The sequence below is a fragment of the Podarcis liolepis genome, assembly GCF_965112155.1.
Source record: "Podarcis liolepis genome assembly, chromosome: 11".
Classification (NCBI taxonomy): domain Eukaryota; kingdom Metazoa; phylum Chordata; class Lepidosauria; order Squamata; family Lacertidae; genus Podarcis; species Podarcis liolepis.
Window position 1 is genome coordinate 39,118,431 of NC_139565.1, and position 17,065 is coordinate 39,135,495.

Here is a 17,065-nt window from a genome sequence, read left to right on the forward strand (position 1 = left end):
AAGGAGGCAGAAGGACAATTATTCTTAGAAACATATTCATGCAATTAGATGAGAGATATACTTTTACCATATTGTCAAACAGTAATAAAGTAATAGTCTTGTCTGGAAGGTAGGAACAGAACCAATTACTTTTAAATTTGTCCAATTCAATTTGAGAATCTGCCACGCACAATTTAGGTAACTTCTATTAAAAATAATAAGAATGAATATTGGTCCATATCCAAATACTGAAAACATCAAATATTGATAATTCTAAGGAACAGGTTGGCTGATTTGGAAAGTACAGCTAACTAGCATTCAGAGGACCGTGAAAATGGTGCTTGGTACAGGTCCAGAAATGCAATGGAATTGGATTCAAACCATCCTTGGATACCTCTATAGAGACATATTGCTTGCTAAAGGATTTGACATGAAGGAACATTAAGTTTATGGTTTTCCTTTCAAACAGAACACCAAACAGTCAGCTTTGTAACATATTGTACACATTATCAAGAAATGTTGGTGCAATTATCAAAAGGCATTAATGAGAAGTACGATACAAGCTGTAGACATTTAGTTTGGCCAAATTCCAAACGCTCCAGCTATTAATGTAGCAGCTCTTTTTTCTGCTGCACGAGGCCACTAGACTACAGAAGGAGTGAACCCATGGGAAACAGTGTTAACTCTTTTGTGAAGCTTAATATAGCTTTAATAATAGTACAATTGACTGTTACAAATAAAGAGCCTTTGAGATAGCTTGGCAAACACATAATGATAGATAAATGGCTTGAAAACATCAGACAAAGCAGGCAAATACACTGCTCTCTGTTATGCCAATAGAAGCATCACCTAATCAGAAAATAATTTGAGCAGTGAGCCCAGTATAGAAACACAATCATAGTGTTTTGTTCTGATGTACAAGCTTCTGATAAGGATCACGTTCTCAAGAAATACATTCTTCCTGTTTGCAGCTGAACCTGGCTGTGCAGAGAGCTAGTTCGTTGGTTCCCTGCAACTCATTTCCACCTGCCTCTTCAGAGCAGTTTAAGGATGGGGTTAAAGTGAGAAATGCCCATGAGCATACATGCAGCATTTTTAATTTTAAGCTCCCCCATAAAGCATGTGTGGCAGGATAGGCAAAAGAATATACTGGTTTTGTGCTTTTATATTGTTGCAGTATATTTTTATGATACAGCATTGTATAAATATTTTTAAAAAAATAGATAGGTAAATAAATAGATAAATAGTGAACTGATGTTTAATTCACTAATACACCTGTCAATAGCATTCCAAACAAGGGAGGAAGCTACATTCACCTCACTGGGGAAATATGCATTTTGACTCCTGTTTGCCAAAATTGTGGATTTAAATTGTGTGGAGCTGAAAATGAGGTCAAAAGGTATGTCATCTGAAAACCACTGCATTATTCTGTTTTAGAAATGTGCACAACAGCTATTGATGTGCATCATTTAAGCATTATAAGAACAATGCAGAAGTTTCCTATTGTTATGACAGAATAAAGATGTTTAGCATCCAGAACAGTATTCAACTAAACCTGCAAAATGCATCCAAAAACTACAAAACAGTGAAAACTGAACTTCTGACCTACTATAAAAATATTAGATTACATGCAGCTATGGTTTCAGAGTGTGCAATCAAACTTTTGTATGCTCAAGTGCATAACTGAGAATATTAAGAGTATTAATGGTGTATAGCCCATTATAAGAACAACAACAAAACCAAGACCTCTGTCCCTAGGGGGAAACAGTGTTTAGCTCCATTCTGATCCATTTAGTATATACTAAAAATGCTCTTTATTCTTTTTTTAAAAAAATGGTCTAATGAGCAGGTTTTCTTTTCTGTACCATTATTGTTTTCATTACCATGCAATTACTGTGGTAAATACTGATTAGGACGTCTAATTTCTCAATAATCAATTAAAACAACAAAAGGAACAATCCCACACAAAGTCTCTGGAATTTTCTACTATCTCACTTCCTCATATATAAAGCATTGTTTTTCATTAATACATATAGTAATGCTTCAACTCGTTTGTGTACTTCCAGGCCCTTACCAAAGAAAAATCATTTCACTATGAGCAACAGGATGCAGAGCTTCCTTTCCCACCAGAACATCTAATTACCCTAGATTTCTGAGACCAGGAATGCTAAAAATTAGGTCAGAACTCAATCTAGACTATTGTTTATATTTTTTTGTACTTGTTATGAGTTTCTTTCGATAAGCAATTTTGTAAGCAATCTTTATTTGATTTCACTGACACTTTGAGTACTTATTTTCTCTCTGTTTCACACACAGGGGCTGGTGGGGCAGGGGGACTGGATTACAATGAAAAGGAACTATCTGTGTACACCTAAGGAAACTCCACATACCATGCAATTTCCTCTGAGTTTTCAAACAGCTTGTCTTGTTGGCTGTTGGGAGTTCCAGCTCCTTACATGGTTCCCTCACCCACTCAAATGATTCATTTGATTACAACCTGAATCTGCTGTTTGATCATACTTTCTGTGAGAGCAGAAATATGCCCAAACGTACTATAAATGATTAAATCCCCTAATGGTTCCTTCACCTGGGAAAGTTCTCTGGAAGAAGAAAAGTAAAAGGCCTAGATTGCTTCCCTTTGAACTTCATCCAGAAGAAGAGCTTGCCCTCTCCAAACCAAGAAAGCACTGTCTCAGAGATGCATCTGTGCAGCAGCCAGTGCCAGGCAGCAGCGCCCTCTTCTGCTGGCCTCCTTCACTGGGCTGACTTGCTCTCGTGATGAGAGATCAGTAGGCCAAACGGCCATGGCTTCCCCTGTATTGAACTGCCTTGACTGGGGAATTTGCCGCTGTAACTACAACTATCACAATTCTAACTGCAATAGCATATAAATTTCTGCTGAGGCTGTCAGGAACACGGGCAGTGGTGGGTGCTGCTTTTGCTTGGTGGGTGCTGCTTCTGTCTTTTCCTAACTTTCTCTAACTGAAGACAATGTTTGTGGCTTGTCAATATAAAAATTAGTTGCAACCCAACTGATTCACTCAGCAATTGAGTGAGGATTGGAATTTTTGCATAAACCCTGATTTGAAGTCTCCATATTTATTTATGGTGTGCACAAGGACTATTCCTTATTGGGATTTCACTGGAGTTTCTATAGTGGCATTAAGGCTGCCCCCACAGGTATTTTGTACCACACAGATTCTGAAAGAGGTGAGACGGAAGCTTTCTGCCTTTAGGAGCTACACAACATAGGCAGAGGAGAAGAGCTTTCAAGGGCTGGCTGGAAAAATGGGCTGCACGCCTAGTAACCAACACCGCAGAGGGCTTACACTGCTTAGCAACTCTGCAGCACTATCACCATCATGGAGTAGCTGAGGGCCTCCTCTTCTGGACAGCTATTACTATCTCTGTTGCTCTCACTGCTTTGCAGCAGTGGGTTCTATAGCCACTGTCTCCTGTTCCAGATAAAGAGGCAGGCAGTCACTGACAGACTTGACATTGCTTTGGTGTTAGCCACCTTGTGATTTAGTAAGGTTGGGAGCATGCAATGCAATAACTGCTTGTGGGGGAAAGCCCTGCCACAGAGGCTGACAAACATTTTAGGCTGAAATTGGTCTTCAACAGAACCACTGGTCCTCTCAAAATGAAAATTATGTTCCTTGATGTAGAAGGTATACCCTGAAACTGAAAGGTTCAATTGACAGACCTTTGAATACTTTTTAAGGACATATTAAGCTGTCCACTAACTAAATTTACATAAAATTATAAGCAATTTACAATCCCTTTTCCGAAATCTTTGTATTTATCACATCCTTTATGCTGTCATCGTTTTCTTCTCTTTCACTGCTCTCCTCTCCATTCTACAGTTGTCTGCAATTTAATTTTTCCCCACACTCCCAATGCACCATCGGTGATATACACTGAACCCTGAACCCCAGTAGCACAGTGGGTCTGGCTGTTAACCAGTAAGTTGATAGTTCCAGCCCACCCAGGGACAGTGAAGGGGGTTGGAATAAATGACCCTCAGGATCCCTTCCAGTTCTACAGTTCTATGATTCTATAAGATCTCTAAGTTTACCAGAACCACACCTTATGATCAACCATTCCCCCTTATGCCTCTGTCTATATTGCGGTTTCTATAAATGAACTGGAACACTTCTACAGTTCAACTACTAGTAAGTCCTAAAACTGTAATCTCAGTCTTTCTAGAATCCTGTACAATGGGAGCTTCCTCTGACTTCATGATAAGGGTCATATTTTGTGATTGTTCCAGCGCAAATAATGTTTAAAAATATTTGGCACCTTAGATTTAAAAAGTTTTAATTTCTGTATCCAATGTCATTATCTCAAAGACTTCCACCTTTATAATGGGTCTTCTCCTCCCTTTCTTCTTCCTGTATGCTCCCACTACCAACTACAAATCTGTTTTCGAGTTCGCCCAACAAAGCAGATTTGGGAGGCTCGGTAAGAGAAGAAGTCATTTTGCACAGGCAGAAGTCCTTGTGCTGACAGGATGGCCTTGTGGGATAGAATGTATATTTGTGGGATAGAATGTATATAAAAAAAATTGTTTTAAAAATCACAATAAAATTCTAATAATTTAAGAAAAAGCACAGAACTTGACAAAACACAACCAGATATACCCAATCACAATAGACGGAGTAAAAATCACAGCCAGTTGCACCTTAGAAGACAATGAGATGTGGAACAAGGTTTCAGAAGGTGAATGAAACTCCATTTTATGATGTGGTCTTGAGTTAAAGTTTGTAAGTCAACCCAGTACATTTCACTGCAAGACAAGGTATAAACAAATAAATGTATTAACAAGATAAAATTGGGAGGCAGATTATGTGAAAACAAACATAAGAACATAAGAAAAGTTCTGCTGGATCAGACAAAAAGCCTACCAAGTCCAATATCCTGTTTTCTACATTAGACAATGAGATACCTATGGAAAGGCCATAAGAACATGAGGACAATAGCCCACTTCTGCTGCTGTTCCATATTCAAATAACCCACTTCTGCTGCTGTTCCATCCAGCAACCATTATTCAAAGCCATCATGATTCCTAGTCACTGAGAACATGCATTTTTCTAATTCCCTTTTAAAACTCTCCAAGACGTGGTAACAGCCACCAATTTGAGGAACTGAATTCCATACTATACTTATGCACTGTGTGAAGAAGTACTTCCTTTTGTCTGCCATGAATGTTCCACCATTCATCTTCCCTAGATGCCTTGGCCACTGTACTCCATGTTCTAGTAACTTCCAGATTGGATTATTATAATGCATTCTATGTGTGGCTACCCTTAAAGATGGCTCAGAAACATTTTGTTCCAAAATGCAGCAAGCAGATTACTGGCTGGGGTTCCTTTCATATCTCATATAACAGCTGCACCGGTTGCCAGTTCACTTCCGACCCAAATTCAAGGTGCTCGAGTTATTGTTTAAAGCTCTAAATGACTCGTGCCCACAAATACCTGAAAGATCGCCTCCTTCCCTAAAGACCCTCTCTTGTGCCAAGATTGGCAGAAGCAGCACTCTTAGTTGTTCTATCGCTCTTAAAAGCTTGGGGGGGGTGATGGTCCAGGAGGGGGCATTCTCTGTGGCAGCCCCTAACTGTAGAACTCCCCACATCATCTGTCTCTGTCAACAGTGCCATATTTTATGCCATCCAGAGTCTTATGGGAAGTTCTAATAGGAGGGCATAACAGCATAAATGATGATAATAGCTATATCAGAATTAATCAGATGCTGTTTCCTATGAAAAGCATTCCAAGTCACTGTCCCTTGAAGATCTATGCTAGATGATAAAAGAGACAAGTATCAGTTCTACAAACTATATAAAATGTTTGGGCCTCCTCATGACTCAAGGTGTATTTAACCAACAAGCTATAAAAGGATGCCTCAATATCACACTCCCACATCAAAGGCTAATGCATATAAAATACTCTGATCACAGTATCTCCCCTGCCAGGTAAGTAGCATATAACAAATATACTCTGGTTTCTCTTCAGATCACATACAAAATATTATGATGTTGAGGATATACCTCGCACCAGGAGTTGAGATCAGCTCAAACAATCAAGTCTACAGGGCCATTTATCAGACATGACAGTTCCACTAGACAGCACCATACACAGATGCACCAGCAAAACAAGGGTAGGTGGGTGTGTTTTGCCACCTACATTGCTATGAAATTCTGTTCTTTAAAAAAGATGCTGCCACAGATTGTCTGCTACATATAGGTACAATATGTGTCCCTCAGCTGCCTCTCTGCTGAATAGTTTGAAATGCACTGTATGCCAGATACATACATTAGGAAGGTCTCTGTCCCTCAGCCAATCCCCGCCCCAAAATTCATGTTCCTTCACACATCAGGAGAGGAAAAATGTACCCATGTCTTCTAAGTTAACACACATATCAATATCTGCAATAATTTTATACTGAATCAGATATATTCTTATGAAAGCTTTTATGGAGTGTTAAGAACCCTCACAGAGGAGAATATAGTAACTGATACACCTCAGTGTAGAGGTGCTCTTTAATGAAAGAGACCATAAGGCACAGTGACATCAGCAAACCTAGCCACGTGTCAACAATGCTAATTGATGCTTTAAGTACTCATATTTTTCATACAAGAACATGGTAGAAAGACAGAGTGCAATGCATAAAGAAAAGGTGAGTAACAATAAAATATTGTGCTTTAGCAAGTACTAAAAGCATACTGGTAAAGTAGGGGATAGGTCTTCCCTCTAGGCATGATAATTGCTAGATTTTGACACCTTAATTTTCAAAAAAAGAGGGGGGAGTGTACGGATTATTTAAAACTTTTTGAAAGTATACTGCAGAAGTTAATAGCAGAAGAGTGTGGTGGTGTATTTTTTGAGAAATTGCTTGATTTTTATTGAAGACAGAAATGTCCTTTACAATAAAAAAAAACCTGATTGGTTTTATGCAAGCACTATATTTACTAAAAATGTAACAACTTTGGCTTTTTAAATCCTATAGTCAAGAAATTTGTTTATACTTGCAGCAACAATAATAAGCATGGTTCACTTTAGCCACAGTCATTCCAATGTTTTAGGATACATGAGTTCAACATTATAAACTATGATTTCTCCAATAGTATCAATAAAAACAAAGGAAACTATATTGTTTTTTTAAAGGCTCCAGAGTCCAGAAAGCAATTTTCTCAAAATGCCTCAACCAGCTCAAGTTATCTAGCATTGATAGTTTGTACTGTAATATTGTAATATTGTTGGTACATGAAAACCACTACACTTCATAACACTGAGCAGTTAACAAAGCATCTTTCAGTAAGGACTTGCAGTTAAGAGCTGAAGAGTTTACAAAACTCCCAGCACTCTAAAAATATACAAAGCTACAATTTAAAGCCCCTCTTTAAATACTGAAACAATGGGGTTGTATAGCAAACATGAGGAAGGAAGTTTAGTCAAAGATGAATGACCAAAGCATATTCATTCCTAAACAATAGACTGCAACAATGAAGTTTAAAAGTATTGGTACACCCACCTTCAGTTGTAAAAATTATATTACTTTGTTTAAAATTCATATATCAAATGTTGGTTCATATAAAATATTGAAGTGCTTGTGCTTAATCCATTAATGTGTTCTTTAAAAAATACTTTTAAAAGACAACAAAATACTTTTAAAATACAACAAAAACGAAAACACATCCACCTATGAACTTGAAATCAATCACACTCTAGCATAACTTTGTGCCTTATTCCTAAAACATAATCCTACAAGTTTCAAACTTGCAATGAAAAAAAACCTCAGTACCCATGTATGCTATTTAATTCTGAGAATAAACCTTTAATAATTACCAACATTTATTTGAATGCTAAATGGTCCACCCTTAAGGTTATTTTTGCACATGTCAGTCATCATAATGTTACTAAATATCACATTTGTAGCTCTTTAGTGTCAGCTTATATTAAAAATCAAACTTCTTTCCTCAAGGAAATGTTACTAGAGAGAATTACAGTATTTTTCACCCCTCCTGGGGAAGGAAGGCAGACAGTTTTCTGACAAGGAATTCTTTGATGAGCCATCTATCATGCTGTACTTGTGGCATGACACCCAACACTTTAAAATTATCCCTAGGTTTTTGCATAAAACATGAATGCAAATCAAACTTTTGCAACACAATTCCTCACTGAGAAAAGCATAACTCATGAACTAGGTAACCTACCTGAAGCCCTCGTCTCCTCAGAATGCTGGACTCGTCCATTGCTTCCCTCATTCCTTCCACAACAATATAGCCATGCTGTACTATCTCAGACTTCAGCACACTTAATTCAGATCCTAGCAGCTGCTAAACACTTACATCACAGCTTATCTGATTGGAGAGGAATAGTCAGCTGACTACAGCCAGTTATTCTCTCAGTAACTTCTGAGCTCATGAATGCTTGCAGTACTGTGTTACAAAGCAGCAAGTGGGCTCCAGACACCTAGCACGTTTATCTAGGCAGGAGCAGCTATTCAGCAGAGGAAATCCTGCAAGAGCACTGCTACGCTCCGAAAACAATAACCCCGGCATCCTGTGCTAACAGCAAACTGTTTTAAGCACAGACTATAGGTCAAGCTTTTGAGAGGAAGTGTGAGGTCAAAATGTCTGAGTTAATCAGCAGTGACACCTCAAGAGAAGGCAAAAGCCGATAGAGGAAAAAACGAAGCATAGCTGGTCACTCAAGCAGCACAACAAAGTCTGGCTCTCGTCGTTTCAATGACATCAAAGGTGTGGGGAGGGGGGAAGGCAGAACACGAGAGATCTATGGCAGCTTTCCAATCAACACTGGTGTTTATTCTAAAAACATTAATGCAAAATTGTTTAGCTTGCTAGAATGTATGCTCTACCTATATATTTCAAAGCTTTTAAAATATTAATATTCATAGTATTAATACCTCATAAAATACAGTCATCAGTTAAACAGTTAACCTATGCTAAGGAGATGAAGTAGTAGATACAAATATTATTTCTCCCCCTCATCATGCATAATTTCACACTCTGTTTCCACTTGTTTACTCTGATCATTTCCATTTTATTCCAGTTCAAGACTGCAAGGAGCTGAATATTAAGTTTTTATTGCTTGAATATTGCCACAGTAATAGTGATACCACAATGCCAGATTATAAGAAATCATCTTTCCCCATTTTCAGATTCCTGTATTTAGGCAATGTGGGCTAAGTATCAAAGAAGAGAAAGAGGAACCAACTTGCCCCTTAACCATAGTCACACATCTTTATCAGAGTTCATGATTTCTGGTCAAATGAATTTCAAAAGGAAAAAGAGAAAGCTATTTGATTTGCCTTATCAGTACAGCTGAGGTTAAAGCAATGATTGATTTTTTTTGAAGCTGTCATCAGGCTATTAGGCTTGATATCAATTGATTAGAGTGTGTCATTAAAAATTGCTTAGGGATTTAACAGTCTATCCGCCAACTAAATCAATTGCATTTCATGCTTCAAAAATGGGCTCTGCATCTCTCTTTAGGTTTACAGGACAAACTCTTGTGAACAAGTATTTAATTCCTAACTCAAGAGAGGATTCTTTCAAATATACTAATGAGTTGTCATGAAGATTATTCTTCTGATACCATTTCAAGAGCTGCTTCACATACTACTTCCAGTGTTCATACTTGGGCTGGAAAGAACACCCACCATAATTAGATAGGAATGGCTATCATGAGAATGGTTTTCAGTCTGGTGTGCACACATCAAGATGACTCCAAAAGTATTTGGTTTACAATATACATACACTGATAAAGTCATAAGCATTTTTACAAAAATTAAGCATGTGAACATCCTGAAGCAAAGGCACTAAGAATACACATTTATACTGGAATTATAAAGTAAATACACCAACATTCCATCAACAGTTATGTGGACAAACCCAGGAAACCCTTCGGATACTAAGCAAAGTCAAATTTTGTTAGACTGAATAAAACCTGGAGACAAATTTCTTCCATTTTCTTTACCACTGCCTCCCCCACAGCAATGATAGGTTGAATTTAAGACATGCCCATCAATTTCCCTTCAGATGGGTCTAGATCCAAATTATAGTAAACAAAACTTAATTACAGTCATAAAAGGTAAAGGTAAAGGGACCCCTGACCATTAGGTCCAGTCGTGACTGACTCTGGGGTTGCGGCGCTCATCTTGCTTTATTGGCCAAGGGAGCCAGCGTACAGCTTCCGGGTCATGTGGTCAGCATGACTAAGCCGCTTCTGGCGAACCAGAGCAGCACACGGAAACACCATTTACCTTCCCACCGGAGCAGTACCTATTTATCTACTTGCACTTTGACGTGCTTTCAAACTGCTAGGTTGGCAGGAGAAGGGACCAAGCAACAGGAGCTCATCCCGTTGCAGGGATTCGAACCGCCGACCTTCTGATCGGCAAGTCCCAGGCTCTGTGGTTTAACCCACAGCGCCACCCGCATCCCTTAATTACAGTCGTACCTCGGGTTGAAGTAGCTTCGGGATGAATATTTTCGGGTTGAACTCTGCGGCAACCCAGAAGTAACAGAGCACGTTACTTCCAGGTTTCGCCGCTCGCACAGACGCTCAAAATGACGTCACGCACCTGCGCGGAAGCGGCAAAACGCGATAAGCAGATGCGCCATCGCGTCTTACATTTACTTCAGGATGCAAACAGGGCTCCGGAACGGATCCCGTTCGTATCCACATTAGGGATTGGATCTAAACATGTCCATCCACAATTTCAATTCTCCCTTCTACCTGCAGCTTCCCGGGCCACCTGCATACTGCCCTGGAAGGTCCCTTGATGGGTTCTAACATGTACCTCTCATTCACAGAAAAACCTGTGACAGTATCTAACACAATCAATTTTATATATCTAATGCAACTTTTGGAAGAGGTTACCAAACTGCTATCTTATATTCTTTCTAGAAGTCTGTAGCCAAAGATATTGTAGGTTGGCCAAAATCAGTATGGCTTCTCCATTACTCATCTCCATTTATCCCCTACTGCTTTCCTGTTTTTCAATCTGTCACTTCACCAAGCATCTTGAGCAGTTTCCCTAGTCCTCCTGTCTTCCCACAGCCTACACTGTACAAGCATTCTGAACCTTAAGCAGTGCAAGCACCTTTTCCTTACTGCTAACCTGCGATGCTAAAAAAAGTTGCTAAACTCCTATTATCCCTGATCACTGGAAATGCTGGAGGAAGCTCATGAGAGATAGAGTCCAAAAATATCTGGAGAGGCCCAGTTTGACCACATCCTCCATTTGCTTCTTCTTTCCTTGGATCATCATTTTCCAAATGACCTTCCTCAATCTCCTCTTTCACTTACGGTCTATCCCTCAGATCCCTTTTTCTTGGCTTACTCTAGAGCTTGGGAAACCCTGCTCTACATCTTTCCTCAGCAGAATTTCTTCGGGGCTTCTGGCTCTTAATTATCTGCCCCGCTGGGCCACTTTACAATACTCAGTTTTAATATCTATGCTTTTTGGATTACAATTCTCTTCAGTCCCAACATGGCTAATGTTCATGACCAATGGGAATTGTCATCCAAAATTCTGGAAGGGACCAGGTTGAAAGAAAACTATCCTAAAGCCTATGTAAGGATTAAAATTCCCAGCAATGCATTTTTGTAAAGCTGAGCAAAATGGTGTTGTACTGCTCCAGAGAGGAGGGTGGGCTTATTTTTCCCAGACATGCATTGGGTGCAAATGGAGCTTTCATCTAAGAACCCCTCCACATGCGGTCTCCCCTTTTCTCCCACAATCGTGGCAGTCAATTCACCAGGCCCATAAAAATATGAAATGAAGACACAACCTTCCCAGAAGAGTGCCCATTTTCTTGCCCAGCCCAGGGAACAGTCCCGCTTGCTGCACTAAGTTGTGTCCACTCTTAACAGGATCACAGGAGGCATGTCTCTTGTTCAATCAATGTCTTTGTAAAGTAGAGCATCATGGAGAGGCCTGCTTTCGCCAGAAGGTGGAGCCTAACCCAACCTACCATCCCTACTGGCTAAAGGGAAATACCACAGCCTTTGTTCAAGTTCTACCTCCAGTAGAAGCCAGGACATTAATAAGAACAGATAGTTGTATTTTTTTGCTTTTGTTTTGTGGTAATGTATTCTATCACAGTTCCTGTGTTTGAAGGATTTGCTTTTTTTGTTATATTCTGTATGCTTTATTTATACCATTCTTTCTACAATATGTATGTCAAGTGCTATTCAGTTATTATTTTTAATGATTAAATTCCTGCCAAATAAATAACTATCCTTTATTTGCTAGTTTACAAAGCATGAGGTCTATTGTCAAAAATACTGTCTCTCCGGCTTTGTTTACAGAGGCATGATAGTGAGATGACAGGCTACCCAGAAATATTGAAGGAAGGGAAATCAGATTTCTGAGACACATCTACCTAAAATAGGAAACCAGTTCAGAAGGCAAAAGTCTAAGCAAAGGACTAAGCTAGAACCTCTCTCCCCAATTTACTAGTTTTCAATTTCCAGAGAGCTTTATTGATGAAAAAGGTAGACTGAAGTTTATTCCCTCCACTTCAGTGCTCTGGCACCCAAATTCAGTCTGTAGCAGTTGAGAACTAGATCTTGTGATGGTGACATCAATGCAGGCCTATTTGTAAGGCTTCCTCAACAAACAGATGGTGTATAAGTGCATACGGAAATAAATTGAAACTGAACCTGTTATTTTCCCCTTTCTATGGAGGTTATTAAGTAGTACCCATCTCTCTAAAACAACTACTGGCATTTTAAATTCTTGGTTCCAGCACTCCTTTTTCAAAATCTCTGCAAACATTTGCGAAGTGAGGAATGAAGAGGGACATTTTTGCAGTAGAGGTGAAAGGTACATTTCTTACCAAAGGCCAATGTGAAAGATAAAAATACAGGCTAGTATTTAGCCATTAACAAAGTCTACGAGGAGGATTATGACAATCGCACCCTCAAATCTAGCTTGAAAAAATATTGATTTCCTGTCAGAAAGCATCACTTTGAGAAGCAGGCACACATACATAAAAAATTATATTACATGCTGGAGGCAAAAACTTGTGAGACAAAATAAAGTGTTGAAAGAATGGCTCTGGGCAATAATATAGATATTGAAGAACCAGTAAGATAAAATGACTGTCTTTGCTACATATTTGTGTATTTTGACCAGGTGTGGGATGCTAGTCTTAGATTTGGAAAGTTTGTTGTGTCAATTTGTTGAATGTTGTACAGTGGAATTTGACTATTTTTTCAGATATAACATACGCAAACTGTCAGATACTAGAATCAGATGTCCATCAAGCAACACAAATATCATTATAAATAATTCTTAATAGACACACAAGTTCATAATGAGACATGTGGTCCCCAAGCGCTTTAAAATGCTAAAACCAACACACTTAATTGAGCCTAGAAGACAACTGGCAGCCAGTGCAGTTGTTTCAGTATCAGAATAACAATATCCCAGTGCTAACTGCCACATTTTACACAATAGCCAGTTCCAGAGCTTGCATGTGAGTTTGTAGCCTTCTTCCCACGAATGCTCCTTGGGCTATAATCAAGGATGTGAATTTTTCATTGGTAATTGTAATTTTTAGTCAGTTTTGTAAAACCACAAATATTTACATAGAAAATTATGGAAAAATGGAAAAAAAACTACAGTAATAACAAACTAAATGGAATATCATCTCAAATAAATTTTTTGGATCATGTGAAGTATGTGCTTCGTTACACCAGAATTCAGTAAGTACTATTCACCTCTGTCTCAATATATTACATTTCTGCTTTTGACTCTTAAATAATTAGTAAACTTTACCGTGGGTAGTGTAATTGTACAATTTTGCTTCCTACAGTTATGAAAAGTATTCCATTCCTGCACCGCATTGTGACTTGGGATAGACCCTGTCAGTGAGTGACTGCAATCTGTTGAGAACTACATGGGCTAAGACTTTCCCCACAGCACTCAGCAGGGCGATTCCACAGTAGTCATTACAGTCATAGTGGTCACCTTTGTTCTTGGAACCATGCTGGAGTTTCGCATGTCTGGTGGCACATGTTCTGTTTCCCAACACTGCAAGAGAAGGCTATGGAGGTGTGTTATGAGGGAGCAATGGAGGCTGGCTTTCAGCACTTCAGTTGGGATTGCGTCCTGTCCTGATGCTTTACCACATGTCTGAGCCGATGACATTCTTCAGATCATCAGTGGAGGAAGGAACATCCAGCTCTTCCAAGACAGGCTGTGTCTAGATGCTGTCAGTTGCTGTGTCAGAGACCACGTTTTCCTGCGAGTACAGTTCTTGATGGTGCTCTGCCCATCGTTTCATCTGCTTGCTGCAGTCCGTGATGATTCTCTCCAGACAAGGTTTTCAGTAGTGCAGTTTCCTTGCCTTTTGGTCCAAAGGCTTTCTTCACACCTTCCATACATTTTGCGAGTGTTACCTCTGTCAGCAGCAAGTTCAATCCTCTGGCACAGCTTTTACCAGTAGCCACTGGCACATCGTCTGGAAATCCACTGGACATCACTCCTTGCCTTACACAGTGCCACAAGCGTCTTCTCGCAGGGTGTACACTTGTAGTTCACAAGAGCCTCATGCTTTGTAGTGACAACAGGCTCCATGTCCTTAATGCTGACCTCAAACCAGTCCAGTATCTGCTGCTCTCTTTTGCCAAAAGAGGGCATAGCTGTGTTGTAGGTTGCCTTTTTGATGTAGTTTCGTCTTGCTTCAACACTGTCTCTGGGGCAGTTCAGTAGAGCTCTCACAAAACTCAGGTTGAGGCCACACTTTCTGCTTTGCACTATGCATCCTCTTTGGCTGGAGAAGGATCTTGCTCACCACCAGGGAGCGATCCATGTTGCAGTCGGCACTGTGGCAGCTCTATGTGATAGGAACACAGTTCAGTAAAGGCGTGACAATCAAGTCCAGCTGGTGCCAGTGGCCCAACCTTGAATGTCTCTGGGACACTCAGTGTTTTGCCTTAGTAGAGAATAACGTGATCATGATGCAGAGGCCTTGATATGAGCACAGTAAAAGCAGCCTTTGTCCGTTCTTGTTCATGCTGCTAATACCAAAGTGGCCTTAGAATTTGTTCCACGTGTGATGAGCATCCCCAATTCTGGCATTAAAATCTCCCAGCAGAAATATGTGTTCATGGGCTGGGATCCTCATGACTACCCAGCTGAATAATGCTTTAGTGCATTGTATCATATAAAATCAGGAGTAAGATTTGCCAAAGACTGCACACACTATTCAAATATTTTGTCTGATGGATAAGTAGAGTGCTGGTACCAGGTGTTGGCAGAACCTCAGGCAAGACGTCTTAAAATGTTAGAGGAACATCAATGGAAAGGTAGTGGGCAGTTGGTAAGGAGTTGGTAAGGCAGTTGGTAAGGAGAGAGTTAAACCTTTCCTTGCTATGTGTTGTAGTGCCAATGATCTCTCCCCCACCCCCCATAAGCACTCCTATAAAATTCCAGACACAGTTGCCAGCTACGTATTTAATGTTATTGTGTAGCATAACTAAGAAAAAACAGGACAAATACATTTCATTACCAATAATTCAAATTATTATACCACTCTATAATAACAGTACTCCTATGTTTCCTCATAGACTAAAAACAACATAATAGACTATAATACATTAGAAACAGCATCTTTCTGCTTGATAGTGACACTTAGGAAGACAATATTCTATTGGATAATTTCTCTTACTACTTCCCTTCTTCCAGATCCTCCTTCACCAAGTTTAATTTCTGTTGTAGTGACCTCCAGCAATTTAAATTCTAGCTTTTTATTTAATCGGTCACCATCTCATGGTTTATCATGAATCAGAAATGCCACAAAAGGCTTCATCACTATGACTAAATGCTCCAGGGCTGCAGACAGCTGTCCGCAATGCACCTGTTGATTAAGATAGAGATTTGCTAGCTGTTCCTTGTGTCACATCACCCCCAATACCAGTCAGCAGCAACAAAGCTCCTATAAGATTCCATGGCCACTTTTAAGTCACTGCTTCTATACAATTGTGTGTGAGTGCCTTTTTGAAAATCAGCAACTAAAGAATGGCTTAAAATTTAAGTGATGACTGCCCTTGAACAGCAAATTTGAATCAGTTTTTTAAAAAGTTCCCGCCCTCTACTACGACACCCACTTTAAATTTAAAAATATGCTTTTAAATGAACATATTTATCATCAAGTAAAGAAGAGATAAATGTGAGCAATATGATCTATGCTGCCATTTAAAGTTTACTGTTTTGGTTATAGGGCTTTATAATATATACAGTTTAGGTCTGAAAGCATCATAATCTTTTCCTGTCAACTAGAGGGTTGACTATCTTCCTGGACTTATTATTTTTGTCATATTGCCCATCACAACCTGATACAGTTAAGAATAGCATAAATTAGGGTACTGAAAATTTACATTTCAAAAAGAAAATCATACATGTTAAGCTATGAGTTTGGACAGCTTAACAAAAACATCCTAGTATACTTTTGATATATACCAAGCTGTCTCCATACATATCACCTCATCAATCAAACAGAAAGATGTTCTACTTTGGCTCCACATGCACCAAGTATTTGCAAATTTGTTTTATTAGGAAGTACAATTCATTTTCTTCCCTTATCAGTAGGAACAAGATATTTTAGTAGTATCTTATCTAAAATGTCTGAACTGCTCCTGAAATATATTTTCCTTTCGAAATGGAGCACAATTTGAGCACGCATTTGGTATTCTTCTTCTTCATCATCATCATTATTATTATTATTATTATTTCCAGTTACCTAATCAAAACCTGGGGACAAGGAGGAAGGAAGAAACATTCCACACTGCCTGGAATTCTGCAAAGTTAACCAACATCATATCATACATTAGAAAGTAAAAGGTTTCATCAACTGTAACAGTTGACTTAACAATACAGAGACTGCCTGTGCGCTGTAGCAATGAGTGGGAACTGTGTGCAGATTATAAATACACTCTTATTCCCTTTCTCCACTAGGCACTTCCGTCTGCTTCAATGGATTGTAGCGTTGCAGCAGACATGGGAAGCCAGCAGCCTGCAGGCCAATCTTGAGTCCAATTTTGTT

General features: G+C 39.2%; 1 protein-coding gene across 17 annotated transcripts in view; it reads right to left on the bottom strand.

The window, feature by feature from the left end:
- MAST4 (microtubule associated serine/threonine kinase family member 4) overlaps positions 1-17,065 on the bottom strand; it is a gene marked incomplete at its 5' end in the record, with an annotated part of 205,950 nt that overhangs the window by 150,397 nt on the left and 38,488 nt on the right. Inside the window, one exon of one of the 17 annotated variants that reach the window (XM_083465117.1) lies at positions 8,198-8,268. The exons of 15 other annotated variants lie outside the window; for them this stretch is intronic. In XM_083465117.1, coding sequence (XP_083321243.1) covers positions 8,198-8,248 — 51 coding nt within the window. Of the gene's footprint in view, positions 1-8,197; positions 8,269-17,065 lie in introns of those variants that run through there. One more of the 17 variants, XM_083465115.1, reaches the window with a different exon arrangement.